At 38.7% G+C, this 14213-nt stretch overlaps 1 protein-coding gene across 2 annotated transcripts in view; it reads left to right on the top strand.

The window, feature by feature from the left end:
* LOC119422763 (protocadherin-9) overlaps positions 1 to 14213 on the top strand; it is a 342953-nt gene that overhangs the window by 258637 nt on the left and 70103 nt on the right. The window contains exon 4 of one of the 2 annotated variants that reach the window (XM_037690170.1): positions 2930 to 3005. In XM_037690170.1, coding sequence (XP_037546098.1) covers positions 2930 to 3005 — 76 coding nt within the window. Of the gene's footprint in view, positions 1 to 2803; positions 3006 to 14213 lie in introns of both variants that reach the window. The other variant, XM_037690162.1, reaches the window with a different exon arrangement.

Raw genomic sequence — 14213 nt, 5'->3', positions numbered from 1 at the left:
AGGGCAGCACGGTGGTGCAACTGGTAGATCTGCTGCCTCTCAGCGAGCAGGTCCTTGGTTCAAAACCCCGGTCCAGGGGCCTTTCTGGGTGGAGTTTGCATGTTCTCTCCGTGCATGCGTGGGTTTTCTCCGGGTACTCCGGTTTCCTTCCACAGACCAAAAACATGCATGTTAGGCTGATTGGTAACTCTAAAGTGTCCCTAGGTGTGAATGAGAGAGTGAATGGTTGTTTGTCTCGTTTGTCTCTATGTGGCCCTGTGATGGACTTGCGACCCGTCCAGGGTGTACCCCGCCCCTCGCACAGTGATTGCTGGACAAGGGTACCAGCGACCCCCGTGACCCAAAATGGAATAAGCGGGTAAAGAAAATGGATGGATGGATGGATTAATCACTGCCTCGATGCGACGTGGCATTGAGACAATCAGCCTGTGGCATTGACTGGGAGTTATAGAAGCCCAGATTTCCTTGATGCTTGCTGTCAGCTTTTCTTTGTTGTTGGGTCTGGTGCCCCTCATTTTCTTCTTGAGAATACCCCATAGATTCTCAGTGGGGTTTAGGTCCGGAGAGTTGGCTGGCCAGTCAAGCACTGTGGTGTGGGCATCAAACCAGGTTTGGTGCTTCTGGCGGCATGGGCAGGGGCCAGGTCCTGCTGGAAGATGAAATTTGCTTCTCCATACAGATCCTCAGCAGAAGGAATCATGAAGTCTTCTAAAACATTCAGGAAGACTGTTGCGGTGACCTTGGATTTAAGAAAGCAGAGTTTACCAACACCTACACCGAACATTGCATCCCATATCATGACTGACTGTGGATATTTCACACTGGACCTCAAGTAGTATGGGTTATTTTCCTCACCCTTCTTCCTCAAAGCCCTTGGACCTTGATTTCTGAATGAAAGGCACAATTTACTTTCATCGGAAAGAGACGCTTCCTATGTTGGCTCAGGTTCAGAAGTGACTTGACCCGAGGAAGCCGACAGTTGTAGCCCATCTCCCAGATGCGTCTGAATATGGTGGTTTTTGAATCTGTGACTTCCGCCTCATTCCACTCTTTCTGGATCTCTGCCAGATTCTGGAATCTTTTCTGTTTGATAATCTGCTGAAGCCCACAGTCATCTCTTTTACTGGTGTATCTTCTCCTGCCACATTTTGCTCTTCCACTAGACTTTCCATTGACGTGCTTGGACACATCACTCTGTGAACAGCCAGCCTCCTTAGCTATGAACTTTTATGGCTTACCCATCCTATAGAGGTATCAGTGATGGTCTTCTGGCCAGTTGTTATGTCTGCAGTCTTCCCCATATTGAACCGAACTGAGACAATTGAACCAAACTGAAGTAATTTAATGACTCCTGGGGAAACCTGTGTGGGTGCTTTTAGTTTATTAGATGATAAGTGTGTCACACTCAGTTTAAAACATTCATGCCCTGCAACATTTGGGCTGATTTCTCCACAGTATACTATTTTTTTAAATTCCTGTTTTCGTGGGTTTAATGAGCTGGAAGCTCAAATTATGTAAACATAAACAAATAAATACTTGAAATCGTTTAAAGTGTGGGCCTAATAAATCTATCATCTATTAAATATTAACTTTTTGAATGGAATCATGGAAGTTAAACAACTTTTCCATGATGTTTTAATTTTTTGGAAAGGGTCTGTATATATATATATATATATATATATATATATATATATATATCTTTTGCAATTCATCCACCTATCCATCATGTTACACCCATTTTACTGAAGTCTAATCATCATTTCTTTCACTGCCGAATGCAATTGCCCAACCCCCACCCATCTCACCACCACCCCTTTTTTTCACTCTCTCCTCTCCCTTTTTGTTTAATTGAATGTTGGATGCTTTCGGAGCAGTTCTAAAATATATAATGAGGTCATTTGCATTAGACTGCAGATTGGCTGACCTTTGCCTTTGCCGATAATTACTGTAAAACCCTCCTCTGTCTGTCATCACGGAGGATGTGGCAGGGACCTCTCTTTGCTAACAAAAGGTTAGCTGCAGGCTTGTGTCTGGACTTACGAAAATGCCCAAGGAAAATGTCATTAGAGGATGAGGAGAAGACACTCAGTATTAACAATTGGGAATTCAGTCAGAATGGCTTTAAGGATGGTTGGCTTGTGCCTCTGTTGTTTTTGTTATTTTTCCATTTTGCATGCATGGTTTGTTTTATATAGCCTGTCTAAATAAAAAAAATAAAAAATAAAAAAAGCAAATCATTTCCTTGAGCCAGAAAACAAAATTTGAGAAGGACACTCTTGGGCCCAACTTCTTCTAACTCTGCAGAGTAATCTACGTATCATTACCAAACACCAAAACAAACTGACAGCACAAACCGAAGTAGTAAATGTTCATGCATTCATCCAGCAACATATATTTCATGTCCTTCATTAATTATGCCACACATTAATTACTGTGGGCCTTTGTGAAAGAGATGTAACTTTACACTTCTCACCTTGATTAATTTTTGGAACGGTACACGATGTGAATTTGCATGTTGTTGTTGTTGCTTGTCATTGTGCAGTGAAACGTGACTGTATTTACAATGTCTGAACTGCCCTTCCATCGATATCTGGCACAGGACAAACTAGACCTTTAACAAAGGAGTCATTTGGCATAGACGTGGTTTTACACCGTTCAGAGTAAATTCTTTCACACCGCGGTCCTGTTCAGGACCCGTGTGAGCCCGTTCAGTTCAGAGCATGAAGCAACACGGTGAGAAACAGTTTGAGGGGGCAGAGCAGAGCGCTAACATCAGAGCTCTGTTTTGTGCTCTTGGTTCTAGTCCCAGCGGCGCGTCACGTTTCACCTGCCGGACGGCTCCCAGGAGAGCTGCAGTGACAGCGGTCTGGGGGACCACGAGCCTGTAGGCAGTGGCTCTCTCCTTACACAACCTCTCCCTCTGGTGCAGGCGCAGGATGACTTCTACGAGCAGGCCTCCCCCGACAAGAGGACCGAAGCCGACGGCAACTCAGACCCCAACTCTGGTGAGTTTCAGCATTGTTCTTTATCCAGCATGCCGACATCAACACAAGAATGGTTTCTAAAGAAATACGTTTTTATTGATATTTTCTGCTGAAGTCTGTTACAGGTCTCTCTTGTAAATGAGTCATTCAGGCTCAAAGAGACTAGCCTGTAGAAATAAATGTTGAATGAAAAAAAAAAAAAAACGTGCAGCCTACTGAATTAGTGCGGAAATTTGGTAAGGAAGCTTTACCAGAGCAGCTAAAGCAGAAAGAAGCAAAAATTCTAGCTAAAAGTATTAAACACAAGGTAAAACATAAAAGAAGTCCAAAAGTAGCTGAAAGACAAAAGTGGCAAAATTTTAGCTAAAACGTAAAGGTAGCAAAAGACTAACAAAAACTAAGGCTAAAAGTAGAAACGGATGGCTAAAAACAAAAAGTTACGTAAAATGCTGAAACAAATTCCCAAGAGAAAGTTTTTGAAGGATTTTGAGATCTTAATGTATTTCTATAATACAAAAAAAAAATAATAATAAAATAAATCAATAAAACCAAAGTAACGGTTCAATTCAATTCATCCTTTATTTCTACAGGTTAGTCTCATTGAGCCTCGAGGACTCATTTACAGGAGAAACCTGTTTTAGACAAAGAACACAGATGAGATACAGGCAACAATAGAAAGCTTCACATAGAAGCATATACAATGAAAAGTAAATTGAAGAAATGAAATGTAAAAAATAATTAAAAAAGCATCTGAATGAGCTGAATGTTTTCATATATTCCATGATATATTCTGGTTTGTTCCACTTTGGAGTAAGCGGTTGGGGGAAGAATCAGTTTGTGTTGTGTGTTTCCTTGACTGATGAAGCCTTCTGGATCGAAGGAGAAACATTTCAACACAAAAAAAAGAACCTGTCCAGATGACCTGACTGAAAAATGTTGGATTGTATAACTGGATTATTGAGCATGGACTTTGTTATTTTGATATATTGTTGCAGAAAAACATTCTCACTTACGTTGTTTACCCAAAAGAACCAGACTCGACAGCAGGAGAAGATTTTTAACCATATTTTACTTGTAACATCAGATTTTGAGGACCGGTTACATAAATACATATAAAATGTTGACGCATGAAGACCAGTCATAAAAATCTTAACCTGAGCTGCATTAACTGCTCATTTTTATACCCTTGTCAGTTCATCCAAGTTAACAGAGTTCAGGAGGTGTCCTTGGAAAAAGCTGCAGCCTCACCCAGTGCTCTCTGTTAACTCAAACATATGGTTCATGGGCAGAGATAAGAATGTTTTGGGAGATGGTTGTGATTGTCTTGGACTTCTTGTTCTCAACCATATTAATAAAAATCTACATAACCTTTGACCAAAAAGTCTGACATATATGAATGGCTAAAAAAGCACAAAGTATGCAGAAGTACATAGTAAGATTACAAATAAATATAGCGAAAAATAAAAACAGAAAAACGATGTAAGCAAGAAATCCAACATGTCTGATATATTTCTTTCTTCTGCAATTTTATTTTCACACATCTGCAGAAGCTCACTTTGATGGACATTGACATCTTTATTATGCAGTTTTAGTTTTCTTTAACGTCCACACATCATGCACAAGATCCTGAACATTGTCTTCACTCAAGCTCTGGTTCAGAAATGAACATTTCTTTTTTCATTTTGCTCCTTGAGAAGAAACAATAAATATCCTAAAACAACAGCTGTCTCTATAAAGGACCCAACACACCAAATATCATTTAATTTAGAGTCATTTGAGTCCTCAAGTAGGTTTGTAGCGGATCCACGAGCAGGTCATTCATTTCTCAGTTAATCATCCAGACTTGTTCATTCCTCCCAGGAGCAAACCTGGCTCTCCCAAAGGCTCCTCACCTATTTGTGAAACTCATTTGATTTATTTAGAGATGATTTCCCAGTTGGAAATCTTGGTGCTCAGCTGAAGATGTTAACTTCCCACTATTTCTGGTGGGAATGTACAGGTCCGACCCACTTTCCTCGTTTTATCATTAAGAGGCGAGGCGTGCGGAAAGAGCAAAGCTGTCACCCAAAGGTCGACGCCGGCTCGCCTGCAGAGGCTCGAGCATCCAGCAGAACAGAAATCCAGACGTGAGCGTGGATGATATCATCCGGACTTGGATGCAGCAGATGTAGTAACAGTTGGCAGCAGCGCTCCGTGAGTGCAGCGCAGGCCTACGGGCTCACTGTCTTTATGAATAAAGCTGCATGCGCTTCAGTCGTGTGCAGGTGTTCTACTGCTAACCTGTCAGAACTGTTCAATTAGTTCAGGTTTACAAGCATGCAACCTTATTAAATACATATGAACTGTAGCACAAAATTAAACATGGTTTCAATGTAAACTGTAACATAGTTTCACGTTTATTGCTAACCCTTTTACCAAAACACTATCTTAGATTGATCAGTGAACTGTAGATATAAGATAAAGTAGCATTTCTGATGTGTATCATACGATCTGTTAGTCTTCAAACTATATATAGGGCAGGAGTTCTCCAACTTTTTGGGTTCAGGGACCCCTAAAGGGCAGAAAAAGTCTCAGGGCCCCCCTCATAACCCTCATGCTGATTAAATAATTTTCTTCAATCTGTCTCTTTAATGAAAATGAAATATTTGTGTAACATAAATACTTAAGACTTGTTCTTTAATAGTGTTAATAACATTTTTATACATTTAAACATGGATTTTTTTCATTCAAGATACACTTAACTAACAACATTTTTAATTTCAACTTCCATAAATTACAGTTTTGAGAAAATTAACAGCATCAATAAACACTTAGACTTCTTCATTCATTCGACCCTTATTTAAACAGATCAATCACACTGAGCCTCGAAGACTCATTTATTTTCAAGTGAGACCTGTTTGGACAGACAAAAAACAGCAGTTAACTGGACACGTAGGAGTTGGAGGTGAAAAAAAAATTCCTATCAGACTTTTTTTTTCTTGCCTGAGGAAAAAAAACCTCTAATATATTAAAAAAAAAAAACCACCTCGCACAAACAAGCACATATTTACGTAGACATTCTGCAATCGGAGAGGAGAGCGGTCAACAATGCTTATAGATGCTCTCGAGATCACTGTAAGAGTTCGGATAAGATAATTAGTCAATGTCCTCCGGTGAGATCCATAAACATTCTCGAGGTATGTCGAGGAATGGCCAAGAATAACGTCTATGAGAATCCAAGAGTCCTGAAATGATGACACAAAGTTTATTCAGCTGGTTCCATCTGGTTATCGGTTGGAAATTCCTCAGGGAGGGGGTGTTGAGCGTCAGATCACATTTTCTCCAGGCAAATTCAGATAAGATGGCCTTCAAGGCCAGCCAAGGGAACCAAATTTAAACACACAGTTGTTTTGGGGACAGGCAGAACTTAATGACATCTACCTCGAGTCTGTGTTGGTCTACTTGGTTCCGAAATGTCCAAAATACATGGCCACACTGATGGAACGTGACTGAGTAAAATCCCCAAGATCTGATCCATTTAGCCCAAAGCATTTGAGTCCGGGTACTCGAGACACGAACCAAGCCATCATAAAGGCAAGCAGCATGATCGGGTCCAAATTTGCTGCTGACGACTTCCTTAATTGTAGATAAAACCAGCAAACAGCCAAATCCAAAAAAACAGGAACCAGTTATCGAAAATCCAATTAAATATGTGTCCTTAAAATCCACAAATGGCAGCAGAGATAGACACATCATCAAGTCTTCCAGTCGATGAGATATCTAACTGTATGTGCCAACAGGGCAAATTGGCTCACCTAAAGCCTGTCTTCTCTTCGAAGAAAATGTTGTAAATTGAGTTGAGGGACCGACTGATTAAAACAGTACATAATTATGGTTCGGAAGAAATGCAAGAGAGGCTCACAGCAGTTTCACAGACAGGCAGAGCAGCAAAGCAAAGCAGAGAGGGAGGGGAGAAGCATCCGATATCGTCGAGAGCAAGTGGTGAACTCAAAATTACCACAAAAAACTACATAAACTGAACATAGTCATAACAGCAGTAGTCATACCAAGTAACTGGGCTTAATTTGTAAACCGATCGATGCTGGAACAAAAATGGAGGGCAGGTTCCTCCCAAAGAAAATTCTGAATAAAATAGATGTGATTTCCTGCATTTTGGCGTAATTTAACAGGTTGTTAAACATCTATGTGCTTGTAAAAAAAAGAGAAGATAATAATAATTATAACAATAATAATATATATATATATATATATATATATTTATATATATATATATATATATATATATATATTTTTTTTTCTTTTTTTTTCTTGTTGATCCCCAAGCGTTGGCTCGCAAACCCCTGGGGGTCCGGGGAACCCATTTTGAGAGCCACTGGTGTAGGGGATGACTCAGCTATTTCTACACTAAATTTTTGGTCAATGTCGGGTAAATGAGTTACAACCATATTTGAGTTGGCTATGGTTGATTAGCTGTGGTGGTTATCTTGAGCTGAACTGACTCAAAGTTATAATGAGTTGTAGACATCTAATAATTATGTTCTGAGAGTTTCATTAAAACCTATCCAGTGGTCCATGATATTTTATGCTAACAGACCGTCAGGGTTTGCTCTATTTGTTAATACTAAAGTGTTAAAGCTCTTGTGCAGTGATTAGCACCTGGAGTGCAGTGTTTTGTGACTTACACCAAATTCAGGTCAACATATATCAAATAAACTAAATTACAGCCATTTTTGTATTTTTTTTTTAAGCCAGTTGCCATGGCAGCCATCTTCTACTGAGCTAACTGACGGTTTTCCATCTAAGAATGAGTTTTTGTGAGTTTCATTAAAATCCATTTAGCTGTTCATGAGATTCTTTGAAACAAATGCACACAATTACATCATCTTCCACCAATAATAAACCAAGCAGAAGATTCAAAATGAGTCTTACCTATGAGAGGAGACTTCTGTTCTGACTGTGAATCATTCAATATGTAAGTGTTTTTTTAATACATCAAACGAGTAATAACTTCAATGAGAATTAATTTTTTGACGCAGAAAAATCACATCAATGTCACGTTAGCAGGTCACAAACACACGGGTGACACAAACAGAATTTAAATAAAAAAGTAAAGAATTTATAAGTAAAGCATCATATTCAGATGGTAAATCAAGTTGATGCAGACGCTGTTGTTATTTTATTATTTATTTTCAGTTTTAAACTCATGAACAGTTTGGCAGTATACTTTTACACCAGATGCCTTTTGTATTTTCCTTTCCTGTTGGGTGGCACGGTGGATCAGTTATTATAGCTGTTACCTCTTAGTGAGAAAGTTGCTGGATTGAATCCCGGCCATGGACCTTTCTGGGTAGAGTTTGAATGTTCTCTCCGTGCATGCGTGGGTTTTCTCCGGGTACTCCGGTTTCCTCCCACAGACCAAAAACATGCATGTTAGACTGAGTGGTAACTCTAAATTGTCCCTAGGTGTGAGTGAGAGAGTGAATGGTTGTTTGTCTCTGTGTCCCTGTGATGGACTGGAGACCTGTCCAGGGTGTCCTTTGTCTAAAGTGGTCTGGGAAGGAAAAAGCAGGTCTGTTGAATGGAATGTCATTCCTTAGAAAACCTGGGCTCAAACATGCAGCTCACAGCACTGATCACTGAGCTACCGCACCCCCTGCTGCTCATAAATACATATTATGTTTATAAAAGGATAGATGTTACAACAATGTCTGTCCTTGTCTCCTATTTACTGTATTTGTCAAAGTATTTACGGTCCAGATTTGTTTTTGACACAGTGGAGTTTGATTTTTTTCCCAACCAAAAGATGCATAATTTACAGCAGGAACGAGGAAAACGTGATAATTACACAAGCCCTCATGCATGTAAGAAGACTTCCTGCTTTAATTGGGCAGTTCTTCAGCATTAAACCTTGTTTCTGTCCCGAGTCGATGGGATTGTGTTTTTTTTACTGTTGTTTGCCTTTCAGCAAACTATTAACAGTGACAGCAGTGGTCTTTGATCACTGACCTGCTTCTTGGCAGGAAATTGATTTTACATCCTGCCTATGAGGGATGTGTTACCTGCTGCTGCGTGAACTCGGGTTAACTAGTTCTGAGTAAGTCTCTGTCAGACTTAAAAAGCCCCTCACTGTTTATCTGTTGACAAAAGAAAATTGCAACTGAAAGATTTTTGACACGTGTGGTCGAAGTTTAGTTTTTATTTATTTATTTCCACTGTACTGAAAATAATCGTCCCTCAGCAGCCACATTTTTAATATGCAGCCTGACAGCGGGTGCTTTTTCACACTGTTGTGTTCAAGGTTAATATCATGGTTACCTTTTATACAAAAGAACTATGTATATTTAACCCTAAGAAGAATTTACAGGGAAAAAACGGCCACACATTAATTTTTGCCCTTGTTTTATTTTTCCATCCATTCATCCATGCATCCATCCATCCATCTTCTGCTTGTTGTTTTATTTATGTATTTGTTTATTTTGGGCCATCTAATAAACATGATTTTTTGACAAAGCCTAAATATCCTTCAGATTTTTTTCTTCTTTTGTCAGTTTTTTTTTTCACATACTCCTGTAAACTAACAGCAACTTTACTCCACTCTCGTGTTCCTTAAGAAAAAAAAATCAACAATAGGGAAAATCCTTTAAATATTCACCCCCCGCGCCCATAAAATAACGAACTACTCACAGGAATGTTATTTCTTCTTACTTCTATCCCCAAGCTTTGGATTTTTATATTAACTCTCTGTATGGTGCTCTGTTTTTAAGATTTTAATTAATTAATTATTTTATTTTTATGTTTTTAAATTTACCCAAGTGACTATTGAACTCGACGCAGAAATATGCTTTGTTCTCGGCTGGACTTTCTGCAGAGTTCTGCGTCTCGTCTCGTCCAACAAAACGGTTTTAGTTTGGATGTAAAGAGCAAACACAGACCTGCAAGTTGCACAAGTAACATTTTATATACAAAAAAGAAATTCTGCTGCACATGCATGCAGGCTGCAGAATTGGATGCTACACGGTTCAGACTGGTCTACTCCCACCAAAGCAGTTTGTCATGAGCAGGTGCATCGAGCTCCCCTAGCTCACTGGTATATCAGTAAAAGCTCAATTAAATAAATACATCTGAAACTAGTGTTTTTTACCATGTAAAGAGTAAAAAAATAAAATAAAAGTTCTCCAAAGTCCAACCAGCAGGAGACAGTTTGACAGAAAACAATGTCTCATTTTCTGCTACTGGATCTGAAGAGTCTGGTGGACAAGAGAGTCTTCACAAAACTCTGGACTGGATTTTTTTTTTTTTTTAGAAATTGTCAAATCATTTTTGAATAATTTTGAATGGTGGACAATGCATTTTATTCTGTAAAATTAATATTTTCTTTTTTTTTACTGACATTTTTAAAATTAATAATTAATTAATTTATTTATTACAATAAAAACTTAAATTTGATATTCTTATTTCATACTGAGATAGCTCTAAAATACTTATTTTATTTTTGTGGACGTAAACAAAATATTAAAATATATAATATTTTTAAGCAGGTAATAATGCTCCATAAGGCCCACTAACTGTCATGAAGGTAAAAGGGACTTCCAGGTGTTAAATAAAGTAAACGGAAATTATGCAAAGATGGAAGATAAAAACCTCTGTATGTTGTATTTTTGTGCAGAACACTGAAAAAACAATATTTCTATTAAACATGTTTATGTTTATCATTAAATTCAGATTGCACCCAGTGTAAAAATGCATAAAATCATAATTATTTATGTCAACAGTGATAATCATTTAGATTTCCATGCTACAAAACACCCACCAAGCTTCATATGCTGATAAATTTAGCAGAAAACAATCAGGTAACCTCCGATGCTCAGCCTTGTTTCTGCAGAAAAGAACGAAATGACTAATTATCCCGATGTAAAACAGAAAAGCAGTGAGACGTGCACAGAGGCTGCTTTCATCTGAATCAGGGTTACATGCAGCGCAGGAGCTCAGAGAGTCACACTTCTGTCTTTTTTTTTATTGTTAAGGATCGCAAAAACAAACATTTGATGTTTCTTATGTGAACTGAGAAATTATCTAAGACTTCCTAACAGTTAAAAAGAGGTTTAAATAAAGTCTAAATGATCAGGTAATCTATAAATTGTTTTATACATATACGATTTTAAGCAATTACCAACAAGAAAATAGTTATTTGTTGCAGTAAGTGCCGTCAGAGCTCAGAGAATCATGGCACACTTCTTAGCTGAACTGTGCTCTAAATGTTGAGCCCATACTCTTACACACAAGTATTTATTTATTTCTAAGACTTTAGTGCGTTGCAAAAATTGGCGATAGTGCACCGTCTGTTTCATTGCCCCCCTCACTGTGCTGCATGAAGAGTCACCAAGATACCAATCTGTTGCAGTTGAAGAAATAAACTCGGCGTCCTCTGGGGAAATAACAGGCCTGCACTGCGTTCTGCATGCTGTGTGGCAAAGTCCAATCACTTACAACAGTTTTCCCTCCTGCACTGTGGCTGTTTTAATTAAGGGATTGTCCAAAATCACTTTCATTGCAATGCTTTGTGTGAAAAAAGGAATGTTTGGTGATTTTTATTTTATTTTTTATAGAATACCATACATTTGTTTCCTCTTCCATAGCCATTTATGAGTACTTCATTTTATGCCTTAATAGGTGCAAAATATTGACTTGAAATGGAAGTTTCTATCTTTATTAGCTCACTCTAATAAAAACAAATAAAAGAAATCATAAAGTGGGAGGTTGCAATGTCCTCACATACTGAATGTCTTCAAGGACCATTGGGTGTCCCTCTGCAATTACAGACTAAAGTAATTCTGAGCATCTGCTGCATAATGAACTCATAACAAATAAATGACCTCTCTGAGTAATCACCAAAGGATTCGCCGTCATAAATGGATTCATGTGTGGGACTCTGTTCCTACCCAGTTCCCTTTATGTACTGTACATCCACACAAGAGTTCCTGAAAAATTATACATGGCAGGGAGGAATACACGGCACAACGTGGTGCGGGATACCTTTTTAACAACCAATATTGATTCAAGTGTGTGAATTATTTAAAAAAAATGCACCAGAGACAAGTATGGAGGAAAACTAAGACAAAAGCTCAAACGGATGCACGTGTAAAGTTCAAAGCCAACAGAAGAAAAAGATGCAATTTACAGTGAAATTAAAGGCCTTGCTTTCCTTAAAAGAAAACATTTCTCCCCGTAACATTTTATACCAGTTTTCATGTAGCCAATTCGGTTAAACTTGAAAAATAAAGTTTTGCACCATTTTTTACATCATAAAATGTCATGCTCAGAATATGTTGTGGATGACTCTCAGCTACTACCATGTCAAGTTTTAACATTATGTTAGTAATTTGACACTGTTATAACCATTATGTGTTGGCTAACATTGATTAGCTACGATAGCCATTTTCATTTGGGATGAGTCCAAAAGCCAATTGTTGTTTATGTCTACTGACCATTTTACAGTTAATAATGTGCATGTGTAAAATTGGGCACCATGTACTTCAAGGTTCTTTATTGTCATTCGCATCCCATGTGGTACATGCAGTGGAACGAAATTGCGTACCCATCCCAGTTATACCCCAAAAAAATCAGAATAAAAATTGTAAAAGAAACAATAATAAGGATATGAGATTTACACTAAACACTAATAATGTAAAATAATATGTTACATTAAATGGGAGCCCGAACATGAGTCTGCTGTGAGCATGTCGGTATGAATACAGCAGCGTAGCGACAAGAGATCAGCAGCATGGATAATCAGCAGCACAGCTAAAGTCACATATCACCAATTAAAGTGGATTACCACAATTTTTCTTTTTCCTTACAGTGATTTTTATTTAATTTTTTTGAAGTAATTATCCTGGTTAGGGATTTATGAGTCTTACAGCTTCAGGGTAGAAGCTGTTCCTCAGTCTAGTGGTTCTACACTTAATGCTCCTCAACCTCCTTCCTGATGGGAGCGGGGGGAAAAGTGTGTGTGCTGGGTGAGCGGGGTCCTTCATGATGCAGGTGGCCCTCTTCCTGCTTCTGGAGGTGTAGATGGCTATGATGGTGGGGAGGCTGACTCCAACAGACTTCTGTGCAGCCTCCATGCCACACGTTGATGCTGGAGCACAGGATTCTCTCGCTGCACACCTGTAGAAGGAGGTGAAGACTGAGCTTCCCAGACCAGCTCGCCTTAGCCGTCTGAGGAAGTAGAATCTCTGATGTGCTTTCTTGTCGTCAGTGGGGCCTGTTATGGCCCGTATGTATAGGAGTGACCCAAAGGACGTGTAACATTGGGAGTCCAGATGATTGTAAGTATAATGAAATATTTTAAAAGACAATCTCCGGAACAGACAAAGGAGAGGGAGAAGCTTTGAAATAGCCAGCAGTTGACCGACAGATTCAGGCTGCTCCCGTCACTTTGTAGCCCAGGACCTAAACCTGCAACAAAAAACTGAAAACAATAACTGCCGGTGACTCCCAGACACAGCTAACAATTAACAGAAGAAAACAAGACAGTGCAAAGGCTGCCATCTATAAAGGAAGGAGCAGGAGTGAAGCTGAAGAGCAGAACCAACATCCGCCACACATCAGCCTAACATCTCTCCTCTCTGACCCCCCTTCACTGGTTTAGCAGTCGGAGCTAGTTCCTTTAAAGGTCCTGCCAGCAAACCTGAAAAGAGAACACACATCAACTTTTTCATAAAACTTGACACAGGGACACATACCAGGGTCAGAACTATTTCTGGGCAGCCGTTCAACTCTGTTGTTTTGGTCCTTTACCCCTACTTTTTATTGACGTATGCAAACATATTTATAAATTAGTTTAATTTGTATTTTACGTTGCCATGGTGACATGACTTACTTCCAGGTGTCTGGATGACTACAGAGCAGCTGAAACATAGATGCATGACATTAGGAACTATACGTCAGCGATGACTTCATGAAAGTATCGGCATCATCAAAACTGTTACAGTGGTTCATGCGATATTTTGCTAACAGATATAAATGGAAACAGACAAAAACATTATCATTTACATTCGCCTCTCAGTGGTGGACAATAAAAGTATACATGTATAGCAAAAACAATAAAGCCTCAAATTAAAACTGCTGCATTTATGAAATAGTTCTAATGTGATTCTACAAAAATATGAGCCAAAAATATTAATAATAATAATAATAATAATAATAATAATAATAATAATAATAATA

This window comes from Nematolebias whitei, chromosome 2, assembly GCF_014905685.2.
Source record: "Nematolebias whitei isolate Nwh7 chromosome 2, NemWhi1, whole genome shotgun sequence".
Lineage (NCBI taxonomy): Eukaryota > Metazoa > Chordata > Actinopteri > Cyprinodontiformes > Rivulidae > Nematolebias > Nematolebias whitei.
Note: the sequence above shows the minus strand (reverse complement) of the source record. Positions and strands in the feature narration are given on the sequence as shown.